The 24740-nt window shown below is 35.1% G+C and overlaps 5 protein-coding genes and 1 non-coding gene across 6 annotated transcripts; 2 read left to right on the forward strand and 4 right to left on the reverse strand.

Annotated features, from left to right (window-relative positions):
• Window positions 1-14334: 14334 nt before the first annotated feature.
• Window positions 14335-16171, reverse strand: LOC124923658 (putative pentatricopeptide repeat-containing protein At5g40405). Its single transcript, XM_047463623.1, has one exon. The coding sequence runs from the start codon at window positions 15893-15895 to the stop codon at window positions 14426-14428; it is 1470 nt and encodes a 489-aa protein (XP_047319579.1). The 5' UTR covers window positions 15896-16171; the 3' UTR covers window positions 14335-14425.
• On the forward strand, window positions 16052-17169 carry LOC124925219 (succinate dehydrogenase [ubiquinone] iron-sulfur subunit 3, mitochondrial). The gene is made up of 2 exons (XM_047465190.1): window positions 16052-16899; window positions 16965-17169. The coding sequence occupies exons 1-2, from the start codon at window positions 16052-16054 to the stop codon at window positions 17158-17160; spliced, it is 1044 nt and encodes a 347-aa protein (XP_047321146.1). The 3' UTR covers window positions 17161-17169.
• A 1462-nt stretch (window positions 17170-18631) lies between these two features.
• LOC124925220 (NDR1/HIN1-like protein 13) lies at window positions 18632-19482 on the forward strand. Its single transcript, XM_047465191.1, has one exon. It carries the CDS (start codon window positions 18632-18634, stop codon window positions 19382-19384), a length of 753 nt encoding a protein of 250 aa, XP_047321147.1. The 3' UTR covers window positions 19385-19482.
• Window positions 19483-20041: 559 nt separating this feature from the next.
• TRNAD-GUC lies at window positions 20042-20113 on the reverse strand. Its single transcript has one exon. It is a non-coding gene; the product is annotated as a tRNA-Asp (tRNA).
• Window positions 20114-20534: 421 nt separating this feature from the next.
• LOC124923711 (protein NEN4) lies at window positions 20535-22450 on the reverse strand. The gene is made up of 6 exons (XM_047463676.1): window positions 21684-22450; window positions 21536-21582; window positions 21388-21451; window positions 21231-21317; window positions 20926-21138; window positions 20535-20831 (listed from the first exon to the last, which is right to left on the reverse strand). The coding sequence occupies exons 1-6, from the start codon at window positions 22134-22136 to the stop codon at window positions 20739-20741; spliced, it is 957 nt and encodes a 318-aa protein (XP_047319632.1). The 5' UTR covers window positions 22137-22450; the 3' UTR covers window positions 20535-20738.
• LOC124923710 (trafficking protein particle complex subunit 12) lies at window positions 21928-24657 on the reverse strand. The gene is made up of 2 exons (XM_047463675.1): window positions 23516-24657; window positions 21928-22051 (listed from the first exon to the last, which is right to left on the reverse strand). Exon 1 carries the CDS (start codon window positions 24642-24644, stop codon window positions 23517-23519), a length of 1128 nt encoding a protein of 375 aa, XP_047319631.1. The 5' UTR covers window positions 24645-24657; the 3' UTR covers window positions 21928-22051; window position 23516.
• Between the last annotated feature and the right edge of the window lie 83 nt (window positions 24658-24740).

Below are 24740 nucleotides of genomic sequence, written 5' to 3' on the forward strand. Positions count from 1 at the left end.
GCTGCATGTGGAGTCTATTCAATCCCAGAAGGAGGAGCATCGTCCTACACAGTGGAGAGGAGATTTGCAGATTGATGAAGAGGATGTTCAATGTGTATTGAACATACCCAGAGGTGAATTAGTTGTGGCAGAGTGTTTAGGAAATCACACGGACGACAAGGTGTACAAGGAACATCTCACGGCGTGGAGAAGGAGATGGGGATTCGAGAACAGTGGAGGTCCTTCAACCTACCAAATGCCGGACAAAATTCTACAAAACACAGAAGGAGACAGTAACTTCAAGATGGACTTCGTGGTGTTTGTTGTATCCAGTTTTTTGTGGACATCCCAAAATCCACAGTGCAGGTAAACCCAAAGAACCTAGCATTAATTCTGTGATCTCATTTAGAACTTCTATATCATTTTACATGGCTTGAGTCACTACTTTTTTATTTTCAGATTCAAAGTACTGAAATCCCTCCAGGATGTATCTAAAATCAAAGACTACAACTGGTGCAAGTTCACGTTAGACGGGCTAGTCGACAGTGTTTATAAGTGGAAAGCAAAGAAGACATCCTATTTCCATGGACCATTAACCTTTCTTTTGGTGAGTGTAGAAATCTATTTGCTGGAGGTTGTCCATTCATAATTTTTTGATGACTTTGAACGTAACATATATTTGTTCATGCTAATGTATCAGTTGTGCTACTTGGACCGTGTGGTTGAGTCAAGGTAAACAGTAAGATCTCAAGGAGTTTTCCTATTCTAGGATGCTGGGACGAGAAGAAGATGTACGAAAAGGGTTGATTATGAGGCTGCACAGGGGGGGTTTGGGACATGGTAGGGTGGTTGCTCGCATAGCCATGCCGAATGAGCAACCACCGATGCAACAAAATGTGCAGCCAACACCACCACAAACTGGAGATGACCATCCAACTGAGCATGCTCCAATTACACAAAACCTGGCGTCATGTTTGAGGAAGGTCGCTGCCGCTGCCGAAGAATTGGCACAAGGGGCTAAATATCTGAATGAGATGCACCAGATAAACGCCATGGAACTTGTACAGTCTGCGTTTGAGCCCTTGGCCACGGTGCTAAACTCCAATGCAATCCTGAGGGAAGGCTTACAGCGGAGTCTGGACCAAAACAAAAAGCAAGCAGCCCAGAGGAAGTGGCATTACCCCCACACGGAAGCCACCACCCAAGCGAAAGGCAACACCCTTCCTACCAACAACCATGCCACACCAATCCAACGGCCCCATCGAACAAGAACACATTCACCCCCCTCCACCGAAACGAAGACAAAAGCCAACCACCCACCAACGGCCCCATCCAACAAGAGCACACTTTCTCCCAACATCCAAAAAAAATATCAACGCAGACAACCAAGCCAAATCCAACACCCATCCTCTAAACACCCTAGACCACACACAACCCACCCTCACACCAACACCCCAATCCCACAAGAACCCCCTTCCACTCAAAACAGTTACCCAAACCCCAGCCCCACCCCCTCCAATGGCACAAGCCAACGCCAACCCCCTTCCTCCAATCATAACCACACCCACTCCAGTGGCACAAGCCAAAGCCAACCCCATTCATCCACTCAAAACCACACCCCCTCCATTGGCACAAGCCAAGCCCAAAACAAACCCCATTCCTCCACTCAAAACCACACCCCCTCCAATGGCACAAGCCAAGGCCAACCCCATTCCTCCAATCATAACCACACCCCCTCCAATGGCACAAGCCAACCCCAAAACCAACCCCATTCCTCCACTCAAAACCACACCCCCTCCAATGGCACAAGACAAGCCCAAAACAAACCCCATTCCTCCACTCAAAACCACACCCCCTCCAATGGCACAAGCCAAGGCCAACCCCATTCCTCCAATCATAACCACACCCCCTCCAATGGCACAAGCCAACCCCAAAACCAACCCCATTCCTCCACTCAAAACCACACCCCCTCCAATGGCACAAGACAAGCCCAAAGCAAACCCCATTCCTCCACTCAAAACCACAACCCCTCCAATGGCACAAGCCAAAACCAAAGCCAACCCAATTACTCCCAAAACAGAAACCAACACGAACCCCAGCACTACAACCACCCCAGCCTTGCCTCCTACCCTAATTATCCAAAAAAATGAGGAAGCAGGACCTTCAAAGGCCTTAAATGTCCAAAGAAAAGCCCCACGAAATTTGAAAACTGATTGGTTAACCGATGTCATCAAAACCGAAACCAACAAAAACTCCCCTTCTTTGGCGATAGTTAAAAAGGAACCTGAAGAATGCATCTCCCGTCTACCACATCCACTTCAAACCGCCTCGTCATTGGAGACAGTGAAGAATGAACCTGAAGAATGCATCTCCCGTCTACCACATCCACTTCAAACCGCCTATTCTTTGGAGATAGTAAAGAATGAACCGGAAGAAGGCATCTCCAGTGTACTACCGCCACTTCAAACTGGCTCTTCTCGTCCAAACATGCGAACGACAGAATGGGTTAAAGCATTGGAATTGCCTACAGCTTTGAAAACACCTCAATTCAATAAAATGTTTAGGGATGACAAGAAACTAACAAACTTTCAGAAGATTTTTGTGGGTTTCGTATTTGCTGGAGGACTTGAGCCAAGGTAATGTTTGCTGCAAATGCTTAATTATTCATAAAAAATAGGAATTGCACACCATCTTGAAAAATGTTTTGCTGTTTCCATGCAGTGAAATGTTATTTATTGCGGAACACCTATGTCTACACTTGACGCGCGGGGACATGCTCACAATGGCTAATGAAACCTGGGTAGACAGTATGATTATTGATGTTTGGTCATACATTTTGCACAACCTTTGTAGGAAAAATGTCAAATCTCGTTACAAGAAGATTTTCTACACAACCGTGCTCACCGTAAGTTGTACTAGCACTGTTATTTATCAATTATGTTATTCTTGTGAGACTAAAGACTGCTGTAAACAGATTTTTCGTGAAGGTGGGATAACTACGCGAGAAAAATTCAATGACAGGTTCTGTCTAGAAGGTCGTGCTTTCCAAATTTCCAAAATGGACCTCTGGGAAGTGGACCTCGTAAGTACATCTTTGGCTGTCATACCTTATAATATCATTTACCACTCAGTTCAAATCTAATCTTTTCTAATTCTATCCACAGTTGTTTTTCCCAATCATTGATGACAGACATTTCTACCTTGTTTGCTATAACTTCATACAAAGGCAATTTCAAGTAATTGATAACCGCGAGTCACCTATGCAATCGCCCTTTGAAACAAGATATAAGAATGCACAAATCTTGGTATGACACTACAATTAAAATTTAAAACAGTTCAATTTTGGAATTCTAGTAGCACTAAAATACATTACATAATGTTGTTTGTAATGATGTATCAGGATGACTACATTCAACAATATATGAACGACGTAGACCCCGTTCTTGCTAAAAAGTATGGCGGTTTGGAAAAGACATGTCTGAAATTGCCATGGCAGGATTCAAAGAATTACACTGACTGCGGCATTTATTGCATGAGACACATGGAGACGTATGAAGGTGAGGTGAAGGGGTGGAAAACTGGCTTTGGAGTTAAAAGAAATGTAAGGAACCAAATAAGGACATTGAGGATGGAATACTGTTGGCGTGTCATTGGCTCGGAGCTCAACAAGGCCAGGAGCGAGGTCTACAATTCCTGCCGTAAATGGATAAGTCAATGATTTAGGAACTGTATACATATTGTGTAATTAAATTTTACAAATAATTTTAGTTCACATGAGTACAATAATGTACTCATAGACAGATGGGGTAATTAAACTATTCCTATAATTGTAATGATTTATTGTTACAATAAAGAATATGTTGGGTAATTTCAATTCTAAAAAATTGTTACTTCACATCCTCACACTTAGGAACGTGTTTACATGAAGTGTTTTTTTTATGAAATTTGATTTTCAAATACTTGTTCAATTATGTGTTAAATGAATAAATTAAGTGAAATAAACATGAGCCGCATAAATATTCGCTTCAAACACCTTCTCTTCATAAAATATGTATGTGAAGCCTCTAATTTCATGAAAGAAATATGAAGAGAATAAATATTCGCCTCTAATACATATTTTCGATGAAGCGAATACATATTCGCCTCACGTTACTGATAATGTAAAGCCACCATCTCATCCATGAGAAGCGGGATGACTTGTCATGTCACTGCACTTACCACGACATGTAAATACCAGTTTCAACATAAAGATCAATTTCATCAGACAAAGATGGTTAGGTTCAAGCGAAAACATCTTCGCCGCAGTATTATGTTTCAATTTCTCAATTTGCAACTAAAAGGATACTTAATATTAGTTGACTTGGGGCGAATAAATATTCGATTCATATAGGTGTTTGTAATTTTTTAGAAATTAATTAGTGTGGTCATTCATTTGGTATTTCATAAAACTTCGCATGCATACATTCGACCTTATTCTTTGTTTCAAATCCAACGTACATACAATACTATATACATATCAGATTTCACATGAAACTGGAATTCGATAGTTGAGATGACAAAAGAACAGTGAACGGAGTATTGGCGTCCATGCTGAAACTTTCGTCCCATTGTTGAGGAGTTGAGAACTGAGGAGTTGTCGTTGGCATTGCACTTGATGGCTGGAAAGGAAGATCAAATTTATTTAAAAGTATGTTATTATATGAATATTAATAACACAATTATTAGTAAAGAAGGGTAAGTCAGCAATTTCATACCGGAATATGTGATTCACTAGTTATTCTTGTTGATTTTCGTTTTCTTGAGTTCTTCTCCAGTCCACCTTTCCTTCTCTTACCCGACTTTGTTGGCTTCTTAGTTTTCATTCCTTTTGCTTGCACAGGGGCACCCTCGGCCGAACGTGATAAACCGGTTGGTGGAGTTTGCATATTTAAACTCTCCTGCAATTTTTTATCCACAAACGTGCACTGGCTCAGCATGATTTCTTTGACATGATTGTAAGTGTCATCTCTTTCGGCTGCCTTGTTAAATAAATGCATGGACAACCCACACAAATCTCTGTATCTTATGTTATGAAGCTCACTCGGATCAACATTAGTACTGTCCACGGTTGGATCAGTTCCAAATATTCCATCTTTGGCTGTTCTTGTCCACCTCTTCAATATCAACGCCGGAGGAATCTTCAACACGTCAATCGTTGTGAAAATCTTTAGGATGTGAGCACACAAAATCCCTCCAAATTCAAATTTACAGCAGCTACACTCGATATTCTTATCGTCATTCTTATGAACTGTAACTGTATGAGAGCATCTCCTAGTGTGGGGTGTTACCTTGTATTTTCTGTGTGTGTCAACATCCTCTAACATTTCAACACCACAATCATGCGACATAAACCATTGTTGTTCAAAGCACTTAAAGACCTCTGGGGTGTAAACTTTGCAGGCATCCTTTAAGATCAAAACTGGATAGTTAAGACTTGGTTGGCTGGTAATTGATTTGAAATCAGCCTTCAACACATCATATCTTCTTTCATCAAGTAGTCTTTCAAAGTGTTTGAAAAATTCTAAAAACTTGTGTTTGTAGGAGCAGTACCTTTTCAACATACTGTTCATACTCTCACTTCTCTGTGTTGTCGTCATATCAGCACAAAACATTTGTCGTCCATACACTAATGCCCACTTTCGCCTGATGCTAAACATGCGTTTCAACCAATCGTTGTTTTCAAGCCCGTAGTTTGTCAACATTTGATTCCAAGCTTCAACAAACTCTATCTCTTCTTCAAAATCATATATACACGAAGAAAAATCCTTAGAAAAATCTCTGAAATTATGGAACACCGAGCTAAGATGTATGGCTGCATTTTGAAATATGTGCCAAATACAGAGACGATGATTTGTTTCGGGCCATTGAGACGCCAAGGCCTTAGCCATGGCCGCGTCTTGATCTGTAAGAATGGTTTTTGGTTTTTTCCCATGCATAGCTTTGGTGAAAGTCTCAAACAACCAATCAAAAGTCATCGCAGTTTCATCGTATAATAGAGCTGCTCCAAAAAGAATTGATTGTTTGTGATGATTGACACCTACAAAAAGCGCAACTGGACGACCTTCATTATTCTTCTTGTATGTGGTGTCAAAACTGACCACGTCTCCGAAGTATGAATAATCGGACCGCATGTTGGAATCACACCAAAAAATATTCGTTATCAAATCGTCCGCATCAAGTTGAAAAGCATTATAAAAACCAGGATCATTGGATTGTTTGTTCTGCAAATACTCTAATACACCCCCTGTTTCCCCAAAATTACACTCTCTGGTTCTTTTCGTGCGCAGGTAATTTTTGTAATCCTCAGGAAGAAAACCTAGATTCTCCCTTCCACCGATTTGTTTAGACATTAGAGCATGTGATGACTTAGGAGGAATTCCCACGTTAGTGGCCATCTCGATATGTAAGCCTGCAACTGCAGAAATATTCCTATGGCATCTATACAGGTGAGTTTTCTTTGGACTTGCAAGAGGATGACTATGATCACTAATAAAATTTACCACTTGGAACTTTCCATTGTCTGCACGCTTTATCCTCAATTTCGCTTCACAACAGAACCGAGTCACAGAACGTCTACGTTTCACATAGACATCACGTTTGTCCTTTCCCCGTTCACCCTGTGCACTACAACAAAAAACTCTATCCAGTATTTTACCCTCCTTGTCTACATGTTTTGAACTGCGCCTTATACCAAATCCTATTAGTTTAGCGTATGCTAAGTAGAATACGTAGCCTTCTTCTTCACTCTCAAATTCTCTACCTAAAAGTGGAATTAAGTTGGATTCGATGTCCTCCAAAGGTTGGCCGTTTCCATCGAAATTCAATTGACGACGACAAGTAGCAGATTCGCTGTTCAGTTTGAACAAGTGGAAAATAAAGGTTTGTAGATTATTGGAAAATGAAAAAAATATAAGCGAAGAATGCTTCACTTCAACAGTATGAAGAATGTAATATTAGGCGAATATAGTTTCGCTTCATAAGATATTATCTCATAATGTAGTAGTGAAGATATCTTCGCTTACATGTGCACTACAAAAATTGGAGAAGTTAAAAAATGTTACCTTAAATCAATAATATCATTCTCGTCCATATCATTCTCGCTGATACGTATTCCTTCCTGATAATCAAAAAGAACATGACCTTTTCATGTCGATGATTCAAAAAACATAGAAAAGGTTGGGAAGAAAAGTAAAGGAGGTATAGATGACATTCAAAAACAAACCATTTTATAATTTAGGAAGACGGATTGATATTATAATGAAGTCTCCGGCGAAGGAGAGGTCGATGGTAGACAATGTAGTATAACTCCGGCGAAGAAATGGTCGTACAGTAGAGAGAGAGAAGAGTACAAAGTTGTCTAGCTTAGCAGCATGGCTTGCTGCATGCAGCATTTAATGAAAAGGTGGCAGGTGTTAGGTGGCGGTGAGGTGACTTGTTAAAAAAATTATTTCATTTTAATAATTAAATGACAAAAATTATTATGAAATTAAATTAATAAATCAATCAATCAATCAGTAAGCAATCAGTAAGCGAAGATTTCTTCACATTATTGTTTTGACAATTGTTTCACAAATATTATTTTGACAGTAGTTTTAAAAAATATTAATTATTTATCAAATTTATACTTCAATTTATACACTATTTGTTAATGTTTCAAGATTTAGTTAAATATAAGGCTGATGTTTAAAAAAAAAACAATTCGAAGAACAAAAAACATAATTCTGAAATCAAATATGACATTGAATTTTCAAGAATGCAAAATATTCAAATATTAAGTAAAAAATTAAACCAACACATGTCTATTACAAAAACAAAGGCTGCAAATCACAAGCAGCAATGGATTCTAGCAAGCTTGTGTGAGGAACACCAAACACATCCAAATATGTCTTCAGAGGATTCTCTGCCTCAAATACCCAAACAAGTTCATTAACATCGTGCCTAGACTTGTCGTATACAACTATAGTTTTGTCGTCCTCGGGCTCGACAAATGGATTCTCCATTTCTTTAGTTGTACCTCCTCCAGCAATTACAAACCCCATAAGATCAAGTTTGTAAGCCGGGATGAATTCCCCTGCAAATATGAAGGTGTAACTGTCGAAGAGTTTGGGCAGCTGAAAGAAAATACAATACATTATTAGTAATGATGGACAATTGAATATCATATGGAGGAGGGAATAAGACAAAACTTACATTGTTCAAATAACGCATTCTGCCAGCTCTTGGACCGCCCACAGTCCCATGATTATCTCGCTGGACCTCGTATGGTTCCTCGTCCACGTAACAGTTAAATCTGATTGATGATTTTATCCCTGTATAAAAGCAATAGGTGTTTTTAGTTTCATATATGTGAAAATGAATATTGAGTTAACAGTAAAGGGTTAAGAATAACAGAGTCTCACAATCAATGGTAAGGACCCAACTCCCGTTCAATATGCCCTTCAATACTTTGATAGTGCGACCGCATCCACCATTAGAATCGGTGGATGCTATGACGTGGGTAACATCGTCTCGCCACCTCATTGACACCGTGGCACCACATGTGTTAGCATATTGTTGCATCAAGTGCTGTTTAAGAACAATCATAAATATTTCAGTTAAACAGGATGAAAACTTAAACAATATGGAAAAAAAAGGGAGAAATGTAACGAAGAGTACTATCTCTTCACTTGTTAATTGATTTGGGCATAAAATCCAATCTTTGCCAAAGTTTTGGACGGATGCTGAGGCAGCCTGCACGTGCATGAAAAAAACATTGATTTACAGTCAAGGTAACATTTTGAGAGTAGGGTTTCCAAAAGATTAAAGAGACAACAACATCACATAACAGAATCTAGTGTAGTAGTTCCATAATCCTAAATATTAAAAGCTACTAGTCAGGAATACGTACCATTGAGGAGTCGTGAAGATGTGGATTCAGGTTCGGTCGACGGGGAGCCGGTTACGAATCGCCGTGAAAAGGAGGCAGGAAGAGAGAGAGATGAATCGGGCGGAAATGATAATAAAATAATCATATTAGGGGGTATATATATTCATGTAACCGGGGCGAACATGTCTTCTTTCGAAAAGCGACTTTTCATTCCATGTAACATGACACAGGGACCAGGGGCGAATAAGTGTTCTCTCGAGAAGCGACTATTCAATCCATTTTACATCGAACATGGTCTAGGCGAAGAAATGTTCTTTTCCAGCGCAAAAATTGAAATAAAGAAAAAAAAGTAATGAATTAATTGAAGCAAATATATCTTCGCTCCAGAGAGTCTCGAGGCAAAAAAAATGAAATAAAAAAAAAATACGAAAAAAAAAATAGCCGGTAATTGAGGCGAAGATTTGTTCGGTTGCTGCATGTCATCTTCAATTAATTGTATTTATATTTAATAAACGGAAATATCAAATCCATGTAATTTTGGTCTTCACATAAACGGGTAAGTGTCTTTACATGGTATTCAAGCGGTCTTTACATGTGTGGGTAGGGTGGATTTACATGGGGTTTTTGTTAAAATTAATTGAAGCAAAGACATCTTCGCTCCAGAGAGTCTCGAGGCAAAAAAAATGAAATAAAAGAAAAACAGGAAAAAAAAAATAGCCGGTAATTGAGGCGAAGATTTGTTCGGTTGCTGCATGTCATCTTCAATTAATTGTATTTACATTTAATAAACGGAAATATAAAATCCATGTAATTTTCGTCTTCACATAAACGGGTAAGTGTCTTTACATGGTATTCAAGCGGTCTTCACATGTGTGGGTAGGGGGGATTTACATGGGGTTTTTATTAAAATTAATGGAAGCAAATATATCTTCGCTCCAGAGAGTCTCGAGGCAAAAAAAATGAAATAAAAAAAAAATGGGAAAAGAAAACAAGCCGGTAATTGAGGCGAAGATTTGTTCGGTCGCTGGATGTCATCTTCAATTAATTGAATTAATATTTAATAAACGGAAATATAGAATCCATGTCATTTTGGTCTTCACATAAACGGGTAAATGTCTTTACATGGTAGTCAAGCGGTCTTCACATGTGTGGGTAGGGGGGTTTTACATGAGATTTTTATTAGAATGAATTGAGGCAAATATATCTTCGCTCCAGAGAGTCTCGTGGCAAAAAAAATTAAATAAAAAAAGTAAATAAAAATTCCTAGAAAATAAAAGATTGAATTACTTGAAGCGAATATTATATCGCTGCCTGTGTTATTTAATAAATTAAATTAATATTTAATAAACGTAAATATAATATGACTGTCAATTCGGTCTTTACATGGACGTGTAAGTGTATTTTCATGAACGGCAGACGGTCTTCTCATGGGTGGGTATGCGGGGTTTACATGAGGGTCATGGCAACGGGCGTGTAGATCAGAGCGAAGATATCTTATCTGGGTATTATCTGAATATTATATTATTTCCGGGCGTTAACGGGCGCTTCCGTTAACGGCGTCTGGTGTGAACCCGGGCCTAAACCCGGATTCCGGATTCTCCCTCCCTCCGTCTCCTGCCCAGATTGATTTATTATTAAATTAATAATGCTGCAATCTGATTGGTGCGCCACAGGGGAACACGGCAATCGGTAGCAGAAGATCTGAACTGGAGAAGATGAGGTGAAGAAGATGAGCAATGTTAGTTAGCTGCACAGACAGCCTGTTACTATTTTTCTTTTACTTTTTGTCTTTTTTTATTTATTTTCTCTTTAAATATTCGAGTTTAAATTTTGAAAGCCTATTTGAAGAAAATATAAAAGTTTTTATTTGAGTTATATATATATATATATAATACTTATTAAATTTGATATTTAAATATTCGAGTTTAAATTTTGAAAACCTATTTGAAGAAAATATAAAGGTTTTTATTTGAGTTTTTTTATATCTATTAGATTAGAGATGGGATTTAATGATGGATTGCGTAAATAATATTTTTTAAATTTTTATATATGGATAATGTTTTTAAGTGTAAATATTTGTATTTTTATAAAAGTTATTTATATTTGAGACAAACAAAATAATTATTTACTCCATAATTATTAGTTATAAATATTTAATCTACTTAATTATCTATAAATTCAAAAGTGTTAGAATTTATTTTTTATTATTATTATATTTCATTTTTCCTTTTTTTATGTTATAATATATGAGTTTGTTTTTCAAAAATTCTATTAACGTGAAATTACCTATATAAAAGTTTAAGTTGTATGTGATAAAATTTTAAAGAAGGTTACCTAGCTCTTTGTTAATTCGTTAATGTGATGAATTTTAAATTTGATTATTTCAAATTATATATTATTATTTTCATTTTCATTTTCTAATGTCAATTTCAACTTATTTTATTTTATTTTTCAAACTCACCCTATATCTTAGCATTATTTTTTTTAAGAATTGAATTTCATATTTAGTATAAGTGTGTAATATTCTTTATCTCATCCATGATCAAGATATTATAATTTGTTTTAAATTAAAATTTATTTTTTTAGAATAATTTAACAGGAATTTATCTTCAACTTAAAATATTTTTCTTTTTATAAATGAAAATAAAATCAAAAATTTAAAATATTTTGGTCAATATTTTTTCAACTTATTCTAATAAGTTCAGATACTACAAATTTTGTTGCTTAGAATTAAAAATGAAATCTTCAAGTTTGTTGTTCACATCCCTTTTATTTTTTTAAATAGAGAAAAATATTTTGTTCATTTTTTATTAGATAAACACATTTACTTGTTTTTTCTTTAATTTTAAAGAAAACAATATTAAATAGTTGTGTATTATCATTCTTTAAAATTGACAAAATATGTATAAATATATGTTTAAAGATTGTTTTTGAAATTTGAAATTAAGAAATATAATAATTTTTTTGTTCTAAACCAGGAAGAAATTTGGAATAAAATTTAAGAATGTGAATAATTTAAAATAAAATATGTAACAAAATTACTATCTTATTATTTGTATAAAATGAGGTATGAACGTTTTAAAAATATTGGCGGATTAGTTTTTGATGCATGAGTTTGGTTTTTAATAGTTTCTTTTACTTTATTTGAAAAAATATATTAATAATTTATTTTATTGTTTTTAATATAAAAAATTTCTTTATTAATGTTTTTCTATAAATAAATAAATAAAAAGGTAAAGTTGACGGCCATATGATCTAAGTTATACGAATAGATTAAACTTGCAGTTGACTATAAATTATGTAATGTAAATATAATAAAATATTAATTTAAAAGGTATGTGAATACACAGGTTTTCAGTTATATTTTATAATTAGGAAAAAACAGCTTTATTTTATTTTATAGAGATTATTAATTAATTTATTGATAAGAGCAGAAATTAGTCACTTAAGAGGAAAGATAAATATTTGGGGAGCAAGAGTAAGGTGGTTGGTTATATTTTAATATATAAAATATTAAAATAGGTGGATTCTAATTCAAGATTTTTCCATTTCTAGATGTGTTTAAAAAACAATATAATGAATAGTAAGTGAATTAAATTTTATAATGATAATAAACATATAATGTATTCTTATTTTCTACATTTATGATAGTATCTGATTAAGTTAAGATTGAGACAATTAAATGATGTTTGTTTTATTGTCTCAATCAAGTTTGATAAATAAAACACTCTAATGGAATGAATCATGTAAATTATTTTAAAAATAAATTTAAGAGTTTATTTGTCCAATCATAATTAAATAATATTTCATCTTCTCTTATAAATTAAATAATTTAATTTATTAATCAAAACATTAAAATATTTTTTATTTAAAAATAAATAAATTATTTATTATTATATATTAATATTCTTTTTATCTTTTTATAAAAAACAAATACTTTTCAAAAAACTTACAATTTATTTAAAAAAAATCGTACTAACAAGGTAAAAAAAAAATGAGAACCAACAAAGCTATTATAATGAAAATCAGATGTATTATTTATGGGAAATTTGACAAAATGACAGAGATGACCTTATTTGATTTTTTTTTGTTAAGCGTATAAAATTAAATGTACTAGTGATACCTTTATATTTTTTTAACGAAATTGTCCCTGTCGCGAGACGCGACCGAATGCCATGTGAAAAGTCGATAATGCCTTGTGAAAAGTTTACAATCGCGAGACGCAACCAACATTTGCGAGACGCAATTTTTTATTTATTTTTCTTTTTTGAAAAAATTACAAAAAAAAATAAAAAAATTGCATCTCACAATTGCCGGTTGCGTCTCGCAATTATAAACTTTTTGAACGGGAGCATTTTCGTTAAAAAAAAAATGTTACCAACGCATTTAATTTTATACGCTCGTAAAAAAAAACAAATAAGGACATTTTAGGATTATTTAATCAAATTTCCCTTATTTATTATTGTTGTCTGAAAGTAATTGAAAATATTGTTAAAAGTCTTATCGTCTTTAATGTGTGTTTTTTATAATGAACATTTAATTTATCAATATGTTTGAAAATGTTTTTCTTTTTTCTGAAATTTAAGAAACTAAGAAGACTCACAATTTATTTTTTAGTTATTTTTTTTTTGTCACTTAAATTATTTTAGTGAATTTTAATTATTACATCAAATAAGATTTTTTAAATTATAATTGATAAAGTTCAAATTTCAGTAAAAAATCATATTACATTAGATTCTATAACTTTGCTCATAAAATATTGGTCAGTATATTAGTACTTAAAATGTAGGATTTCCTCGGCCTAATAATTGTTTGTAAGCAACAAATCACTTTTATCAAGAGAAAAATAAACCATATCATATAATCTATAAGCTCAATAAGTTTTTAATAATTATGAAAATAGAAAATTGAGGAATAACTTTGGGTGTGTTATTTAAACTTGGAATGTTTAAGAAGTATGAGAGTTACATGTTATTTCTTGAGAGCACATCAAAATAATTTTCCATAAATCTGATATTTAGCACATATACTATAACACTCAAATAGGTTACGGGTTTGAAAATTGGTCCTTCGTGTAGCAGATTATCGTGTCGAGATATCAGAAAATAACTAGACCATGTGGTCTTGTGACGTGCCCCATGTGGGCAACTCCTTTTATCATTAGGTATCACCTAACATTAAAGAAATTGAATCACATGCTTAGTTAGAATAGATGAAGTGAGGATAGTTAAAATCAAAAGTCGACAAAGAGAAATACATACTATTTAAGAGTAAGACAAAATATCCAAATAAGAAAGTCCTATTCTATGTTTACATAAGCTCATTCAATGTTGTCCCCTCATTCTTTTAAGTTTGATTGGTCTTGTGTTAACTGTTAATCATTAAGAAAAAAATCATTAAGAAAAAAAATGCTATTACATACCATCAAATTATTCAATTATCCATCAAAATCCTACAATATCATAATTATACTTTTTCAAATAATCAAAGATCAAAAAAGTTCTTCTTAAGAGTTATTCTTTTCATTTGGATGAATTTTGATTAACTTATGACACTAAAACCTGGGATCTTCTCCACACCCTTTACCATCATACTTTTCCTGATAGTTCCAACTTTGTCCCACTCGTGCGAATCCGCATAGATGTTCGACAAGACCACATATGCACCATGGTTCTTAGCCTCTAGTTCAACTATCTTTCTAGCCGCAATTTCGCCAAGTTCCATATCTCCATGGATCTTACATGCATTCAGTAGAGCTCCCCAAGCACCAGCATGAGGCTGAATAGGCATTTTGTTTATAAAATCAAGAGCTTTCATTAGTAAACCAGCTCTCCCATATAAATCTACCATACATCCATAATGTTCCAGCATTGGCACAAAACCATAGTCTTTTATCATCGAATCAAACTGTCTACAACCTTCATCAACCAATCCAGCAACGCTACAACCCTTTAGTATCGAAATGAAAGTGACTTCATTCGGTTTAACCCCTTCTCGTTTCATCAACGAGAATAGCTCTAAGCATTCGTTACCAAGTCCATTCATTGCTAAACCTCCCATGGCGCTACTCCATGTATATACATTCTTTTCCATTAACCTCCAAAAGATGCTCATTGCCATTTCAATGTCCCCGCATTTTGCATACATGTCCACTAGAGAAGTGCCTAATGTAACGGTCATTGGAAGGTTGTGTCTTTCGATATATGCATGTGCCCATCTTCCCTGTTCTATAGCACCCAACTGAGTGCAGGCAGATAAAACCGAAACCATGGACGCTTCGTTCACTTCCACACTCTGCAGTTGCATCGAATTAAACAATCTCAGTGCATCCATGGGCAAACCTCCTTGTGCATATCCTGATATCATGGCTGTCCATGAAATAGTATCTCTTACAGGCATTTTATCAAACACTTCCTGTGCGAAATCAAGACGACCAGATCTAGCGCAGGCCACCAGCATTGCAGTTTGAGTCACTAAATCTGGCTTGGGAATTTCAGCAAACACCTTAAGAGAAGAATCCAAGAAACCCACTTCAGCATACATGTAAACCAACCCGCTTTGCAAGTGAGGATCCATTTGGAACCCACGTCTTACTACAACCGCATGGACAGCTGAACCAGCCTCCTCGAACAACTGAGCACAGGCTCGGACTAAGAAATTGAAAGTATAGTTGTCAGGGATGAGTTTGTTATTTGAGTGAAGGATTCTTTTGTAAAAAATGAAGCTTTTGAGAGGGTTTGAGGTTTTGGAATGAGCTCTGATCATGGTGTTGAATGCGAAGGCAGTTGGGTTATGACATTGATCCAGAACGAGAGTCGCGTAATCAAGATCGTTGGGACGTTTGATGACAAGGGAGGCCAGAAATTGACCGACGAGAAAAGGGTCGTTGAGGAGACCAGCCACGATTAGTTGAGTATGAACTTGCTTGATTTCTGTCAGGCGTTTACATGTTTCTACAAGGGAAATTGTTGGGTGTCTTACGACATTTCTTACTGCTTCCATAGATTTCATAGCTCAAATGTTGTTGGATTGATAATTATCAAATTTCATAGTTTGTATTGAAGTTATGGGCGGAATGGTGATGACTGATGATGTATTGCCTTCCAATATTACTCATCTCTGAGAATTGAATTTCAACTTGACACGTAGACATACCCACCGCAACAAATGTCAGAATTCTGTGCTATGCAGGACCTTCCCCCAAAGCATAACATGCAGAGAGATTTCATTTTCATCTTCAATTGCAGATTTCAATCTATAGGAAAGATGTCTAAGCTTGTGAGAGAAGGGTACAAGAAGATTTCAGCAAATTTGATAGGAAAGTTAAGTAAGGGCAGCAGATCATCTTCATCGTCGTCATCATCATCGGGGAGATTTACATCAATAGAAGGCCATCCAGCAGCAGAAGAAAGCACAAAAACAATGATCCATCAGCACGAGACCATAGAAAAAGGAACTGGCGCCGTCACGAAGGAATTCAAAATCTACCGGTGGAGCCCAGACTACCCCGCCAAGAAACCCTACCTTCAATCCTTCAACGTAGACCTCTCCACCTGCGGTCCCATGGTTCTAGACGTTCTCCAGAAGATCAAATCAACAGACGACTCAACTTTAACCTACCGAAGATCTTGCAGGGAAGGGATCTGCGGTTCATGCTCGATGAACATCGACGGCACAAACACAGTCGCTTGCCTGAAACCAGTCAATCCCGACACCTCAAAACCAACAATAATAACTCCTCTCCCACATATGTATGTAATAAAGGATTTAGTTGTAGATCTCACCTCGTTCTATCAACAGTACAAGTTAATCGAGCCATGGCTGAAAACGAAGAAGAAACCACCTTCTTCAAAAGAGTATAAACAATCGCCGGAGCAAAGAAAGCGGTTGGATGGACTTTACGAGTGTATACTCTGCGCTTGTTGCAGCACTGCTTGTCCTTCTTATTGGTGGAATCCTGAAGAGTTCTTTGGTCCTTCAGCTCTAATCCACGCCTATCGTTGGATTTCTGACAGGTAATTGAAAATTGATTGCAAGTTTAGGAATCTTTATTTGAAATTGTTTTTGTATTGTGATGCAGCCGAGATGATTATACAGAAGAGCGATTACAAGCGCTTACGGAAGACGAGAAGAGATTGTATAGATGCAGGACAATCGAAAATTGCACAAAAACATGCCCTAAAAGCCTTGATCCAGCTGCTGCTATTCATAAGATGAAATCAATGCATCTTCTTTCCATCCCATCTCATAAGCTCAATGATCAAGAAGATAACTAGATTATATATATATATATATAATGTAGTTTGTGTATCTAAGAATAAAAATAAAAACTTGAAATAAATTATGTTATAACTTTCACTGAATTGATTTTTCAGTTTGGTTGTTGAGCATGTTAGCAATTATGTGCTATATACTTTATTTAAATAAATTAATTAATTGTGAAGTTAGTCACATACAAAAACATCACGGATACAAGTCATACAACTCAAAATGAATGATAAATTTGTGTTACTCCATTCTTTAAAGTTGAGATTTTTATAGGAATTAAAAAAATATAGAATAACTTAACATAATAAAAATAAATATGAAATTTAATGTGGGTTAAGGAATGAGGGAAATTAACAAACACATGGCATAGAGGGAGTATTGTTGTAATTTTGAATGTAAAACCTTATAATCTAGTTATGGGTTCAAATCTAAAAAAAAAAAATCATTTTTTTAACTCGAGCCTTTTTCTAATTTCTAATGAGGCGGGAAACACAAAATTTGGGACCGGCTCTGCATAGAGCTACTGCTATCAAATATCCACAAACATAAAATCCATATTTAAAAGTGTCACTCTTTTAAAGTAATAAATAAATAAATGTAGCATAACCAACAAAATCAACCCAACTACTGATTAGAAAAATAAAAATAAATGAACAATTTCTCAACTCATAGTAAATAAAACACGAGACATTTGTCTCATTATTACCAAATCTTATCATTTTGAGATAATAAATTAGTATATGGGTATATTATAATTTCATTATATATATATATATATTTATTTGTTTATAATGTAAATTTGTTTTATCTTAATAATCAAAATAAAAAAAATTTTACTTAAGAGAAACTGTTTTATATTCATCTTACTAAGAATTTCAAGTTTATAATGCTAAATTATTTCATGAAATAAATTAGATTTCATAACAAACAACTTTTATTTTGTTATTTCGAAATTAATATTTTATTATTAACACCATCAAAATTACTTTTGAAAATTATTAAATTATTATGTATTCATTTAGAATCAAATATATGATTAAACTAGAAGAAACTCTTCTGGTTAAAAAGTGGATAAAAAAAAGTTTAAATTAAGCTAAAGAAAAGTTGATCAATTTTTTTTTTTATAACAAATCTCACTGATTTTTACTTTTAACAAATAAGAAATAAAATTATAAGTGATCAATGGCCACATGTTATATTACATAACCAATGTTGATCAATTAATCCACGTAAGCATTAATCTTTGGAATAGGAAATAAACGAGGAATACAATCCTCCCCTTTATAAATTATAACAACAATAATCCTAATCCAATCAATGTCTTGCAAAAATAACAACCACAATTCTATTGCCATGCAAGCTGTTGCAAGAATCCGCATATTTTGGTTTAGATTAGTTGTTGCCCATTTTCCCTTGTAGATCGACCACCGCTCCTCGAGTAGTCTTCTCAAGGAGGGGCCGCCGGTCCCTCCTCCCTCAATGGACGATCAACCCCGCCCTCTTCCACCATTGCCGCCATCGCGACTATCACAACTGCCGCCACCTCCTTCATCGAATACCTACATTATCCAAATTCCTAGGGATCAAATCTACCGCATTCCTCCCCCTGAAAACGAAATCATTCTTCGCAATTTAGACATTGAGCGCGCTTCCAAGAAGAAGAAACAACTCGACCCTCGTTGTTTTTATTGGTTGTCTAGCATAGCTATTGTCTTGATCTTGTTGTGGATATTCTTCGCGGTCTTTCGCGCTTATTTCCAACCTAAAACACCTGAATTCTCCGTCATTGGATTAGTTCTTAGGAAAGGATCATCGTCTAACAAGCATGCAAACCCTAGTTATGATATCACGTTGAAGGCTCAAAATCCTAATAAAAATATGGATATCTTTTATAAGAAAGGGGGGAATGTTTCTCTACTTTTTAAACGCGATAGGATTGGGGGTGGAGAATATCCGTCCATTTCACAAGAGTCGAAGGAATCGACGACTATCCATGTGACCCTAGCCGGATTAGCAACGCAATTGCCTAAGGAGATCGAGACGAGGTTGAATGCGAAGAAGGCATCTGATGGACCCATTTCGTTGTCTCTTGTGGTAAGTGAACCGGTTGAATTTAAGGGTTTGATCACATTCAAGGAGCATTTGACGGTCACATGTGATTTTCGAGTAAATAAGTTTGCTTTATCGACAAAGCCAAAAATTATTTCTCAAGAATGCCGTACAAACTTTTAGTACATGCTCTATGTTTTTTTTTTTTTTGTAAGACAAAAATGTCATTTGGGTTGCTGGGATAACTTATATAAATGCTTAAGGTTTGATTTTGACCTTAATTGATCATTGCATCTCATTTGTTTTTATTTCAAATGTCAATCACTACCTTTGGACCTCATTTGCCAATGGAATGAGATGTAATGTTGTTTTGAGAAATAATCTGTAGCAAGTTTGTACATTTTGATAATGATGTTTTCTTTTTAACAAAATAAAAAATATTACTATATAAATTTAGGATTTTTTTTTTTAATTTTAATTTTTATTTTTTATATATAAGGCGTTAGCCGTGGAGGTTAAAGATATGCACAAAAATACTTAAATCTTATAATATATAACTTTTTTTATAATTATATAACAATTATATAAAAAATAATTTAAGAAGTAACGATAACAAAAATATAAAATTAAGTAATATGAATAAAATAATTATTTTCTTACACTTAAACTACTATCACCCGTCTAAGTTGTGGATGTACAACCAAGAAAGACAATCGTGTTTACTCGTCATGTCCACGAATAGGTAAACATTTCATCAAAATAAAGCGTGTAACATCTAAAGCTGCTGTAAATCAAACATCATAAAAACTATAACAAAGAGAACCACAACGGAAAAAAAAACGCCATTGCCGGGGATCGAACCCGGGTCACCCGCGTGACAGGCGGGAATACTTACCACTATACTACAACGACTTGATGGCACATAATTCAACCTGTCATATTTTTCTATTTTACTACTATCTATTTAAAACCTATTATGTTCTTTCTATCTTACTACTAATCAGTCCAGGATTTAGTCGGTGCTTAGGTTCGTGCTGGCCCGGTTTGGTTCCGCCAACTGGGTGTTTGTACGTCTTAAAGTTTTATTAAAGTTTTATATGGGTTTTTATCAATTTTCGAACTTTCCATAGTCATTGGTTAATGAAATTGTTTCTCATTTAAAAATAAAAACCTTAGATGTTTCATTTTAATGCATTGTTTTGAGATGTTTCATTTAATGACATTTATTTTCTCTCATCAAAACCTCATTGGTACATAATGATCACTTTTCTAGCTTCCAAATTTTGGTTTGGTTGTAGTGTTCTTTTTTAAATTAGTTAAACCTTTTATTAAATGGAGAAATATTAGTGTCTTTATTTAGTAACATATACACTTTACAAATGATGTACTATATATATTTAAAATCAAATGACCAGTGTAATTAATGTAATTACAAAGAATAATCAATCTTAATACAACTATGTTACCCCATAAGAAATCTTGATCATCGGTTGTTTAATCGACGTTAATGCAAATTGTCAATGCAACTTTCGTCTCCTTAACGCAACAAAGAATGTGAATGCCTCATCAACAAGTTTCCGAGAGTTCTACTTTGAGCTGTTCGCAATAACCGAGTTACGTTTTCAGTCACCTATTACAAAATTGAATAAGAACAAACACATAATTATTAATATTCTAAATTTCACAATTAATATATGTGATATAAATGTGAACATGCTAATCACCTGTCCTAGGTTAACCCTTGCATAAGGAAGATTAGTTCTATGATAGCTACTATATGTTGTCTTCTTGCTCTTACTAATTTCTTCTCTACAATTAGCTGTAGGGAACTTCCCATTGCTTCGGCTTCTCGTGATAACTTTTTTGTAACCAAGAGTTGGCGAGATTTCTCCTTCGTGGCTGCCCATCGCCAATGTATCATTTGTTAGACTCCGGTTCTGTCACAAATTTCAATTGCATGCACGCATGCATGTTAATTAATTAACTAATTACCCATAAAAAGGTTGAAGCCAAATGACCAATTATATACCATAGGGTTAGCCCGGCTTCTTGTCATAATAGTGCTACAAGATGCCTGAATATTTCGGTTGAACGTGTGATTGGGAAGGCTCGATTCCTGTTAAAAAAATGACAATTCTCTCATTTGCTAGCTCGGGTAGATTTAATGACTAACAAAGTGTATGTACCAAAAATAACACGGTTGCACAATGTTTGAGGACTTCCAAATTCATGCGAACGTCGTCCAAACTCCTGCGAGAATATTCGTGTTTAGATGAAGATGACGTCGTTTTCGTATAATCCATGGCTATAATTGATCAACTTAATTAATTTCACCTGTGCTTTTGCTGCCCTAATCCAAAGTAAGCAGCCAATGTTGCCATCTAGTCAACAAAAGAAATCAGATATTAACTTTAAATCATTGTTTATTTGAATGTGTTGTGTTTATTAATTAGTTTAAAAGATTATTAGATAAAGGGGGTACCTTCATATTGCCAGCACGTCTACCGAATTTATCGGTGAGTACTCCAAGAGAGTCAATAATCCCAGCCGGAACCGGAGCCGGTCGACCAACATCTGCAAACGCCTCCTTAAGGCGTACGCAATCGAAACGACGAATGTTATGCCCTGCCCATATTCTCCCTTCAAGAATATTAAATATCCGATCGGAAACCTCCTCGAATGTGGGAGCCTCACGGACGGCCTCCCTGGTGATTCCTTCTGCTCGGCCGGATTTGACAGCCACCACGGACAGGTCGTCGGGTTTGATAAGGGTGGTGTAGGAATCGAGCTCCGACAGATTTTTAGAGCAGACTACGATGGCTCCGAATTCGAGTACCCAGAATCTCTGACCTGTTTCTCTTGGAACAGTCGTTTCAAGGTCAAAGAAAACAATCTCTGAATTATTAACGGTAGTAGTTGGGGGGACGATTGCCATAATATTTGGTTATGTTTTTTAGATGTGTTTGCGGCGGCGAGGTGATCGGAGATTTAAAGCATTGGATTTGTAAGGTAAATAGAGAAAATGGGATAAGAATATTCTTCAAAAACAGAAAGAAAGAAGAAAGAAAGAAACAGAGGATTACGTAAAGTGAAAAAGAAGTGCAAGCGGAACAGGGGAGATTACCAAAACTGTGGGGCACGTATACGTGGCCAGGTTGTCCGTTATTACCGTTTCTTTCCTTCTCTACGTTTACTCTTCTTCATACTTTTTCTTTAAATTAAATAATAAAACATATTTCCTTCAATGTAATTTCCCAAACGACCCAAACCAATACATATATAGTTCTATCACAAAATTTAATTAAATAAAATCATCCACCTATTCAAAATGTCCATCAAAACTTTGAATAATTTTATATAAAACATACCCAAAATTTTAAATTTATTTTTTCCTAAAAATGTCTGGAAAGTTAGATATTGATGGGGGTATGCAATTATTTTTAACATTTTGTAGAAATAATATAATAGTTTAATGTTAAGATTAATAAAAATAATTTAATTTAATTAATTAATTATCTTTTTTTATATGTTTAATGACTATAAATGTAGGTTCAAACCTTGACAAAATATTTCTTTTTAAGTGACCCTATATAAATGCATCACTCTACGGTACTAACCACTAAAAAAGATCGAGACATAGAAGTTTGTATAATTTTTGTTTTGGGTTGAACTATATACACTGTTAATGGAAAAATAAATATTAAAAAAATGATACTTTAATATTAGTTTTAATAATTACAAGAAATATAAAATCTTATAACTTTGAAAAAAAAACAATGTATTGATTTGAATTTTGAATCATTAATAAAATAAACTTGGGTAAGTAACTAACTTTTATCAAAGTTTATCTTTGAATGCTAGCTTTTTATCAGCTATAATTCAGATCTCAACTCTTTTAAGTTTTAAGTGTCTTTTCTTGTTATTTATTGATCACATATTAACTATTTTAATAAGCAACGTTCACATTTATCACAATTGTGCTGACATAATTATCATTATTATGTGATTGATTTTCTTACAAAACCAATGTTTCAAATTTGTGTTTTCTTCTATCTACATGATCCAGCAGCAACCAACATAACTAAATCCATGGTCTTCAAATTTGTCATTTTATAAATCAATAACTTGCTAATCCAACATAACTTAACCCTAAACTTCTTTCGTGTTCTACATATATAAACACAACTTCCTTCCACTAATTCATCCTAATATGATCAATGATAATAAACCCACATCACATAAACAAATGAATATTTTTATTGAATTGGAAATGAATTAATCATTCAAATATATAGAACAAATCAAAGTAAGTACCTCATATCCGGGTACAAGAAGAATCAAAATCATCAGGAGCTACTCTTGCAATCCAATTGCTCAAGGTCTTCTTAGTATCCGAGTGATTAACATAAGCCAATTCATACATACTACACAAATTCACAACAAGAGTCTCATTCAAAGCCATTACTGGAACTCTCTCCAATGATTTCTCCAACACTTGAATTGAACCCGACAATTCCCTCAAATACATCAGACAAAGTGCCTTGTTATTGATCGAAACAACATCCGATTCATCCCTCTCGATGCATTCACCATATTCCTTAACAGCAGACACATAATCCTTCCCTACCAAGTAAACCAAAGCTTTGTTCCTGCTTACCATGTTCTTCATCTCTACATCCTCCTTACCTTCAACTAAGCTCTCAATTCTGTCAAATGTTTCCTTAGCACCCTCCAGATCCCCATATTGCATCTGAATATAACCCAATTTTGACAATGAAACAGGATTCGGATCCTTTACCTCACCATTGCGTATCATCATATCCCTAATCAAATGCAGACTAACCCCAAACTCTTTTCGACCTAAATGATGACAAATCATCGAATTCACAACGAAATTCTCACGCTGTCTCCATAAGTCGATGGAAACATTCAGATTGTTCGACATTTTCTTATTCAGTTCAGTTCGCACAAAATCGAGGAGTATGTATAATCGATCTAGGGTTTCCTGTTGCTTACCTAGTTTGGATGGGATCTCAGCGTGTATCCATCGGAGGACGAAAGGAACCATGGAGCCATGTCGGTTAGAATAATGTTGTACGTAGGACTCGTAACGGTAATGAGGGCTATCAAGATCGTCATCCAGGGAATCGATCTCGGCTGCGGCATCGGCGAAGCGACGGAGCTTGACTAAGGCGAGGGAATTGTAAGCCAGGTAGGTGAGATGCTCGTGGGGCTTGGAGAGAAGAGAGTGATTACGTGCTCGAGCGACCTTGTCGAGGATTGAACGCCACGAGCCACGAGTGGCGAGATCGTGGAGTGAAGAAAGCTCGTAGCAGAGGTCGTTCAGGGTGCTGAACGGGCTTGTCGGCGAGGAGTCGGAGGATTCGTCGTCGGCGACGGCGGTGGAGAGAGACACCGTTTGTTCAGTATCCGGAGGATCCATGATGAGGTAACCGTCTCCGATCTGCTCTTATATATATATGTAATTTTTTCATACATTTTATTTGAAAACTTAAAATATAATATTTCAATTTACTCA

Source organism: Impatiens glandulifera, chromosome 2, assembly GCF_907164915.1.
Source record: "Impatiens glandulifera chromosome 2, dImpGla2.1, whole genome shotgun sequence".
Taxonomy (NCBI): Eukaryota; Viridiplantae; Streptophyta; class Magnoliopsida; order Ericales; family Balsaminaceae; genus Impatiens; species Impatiens glandulifera.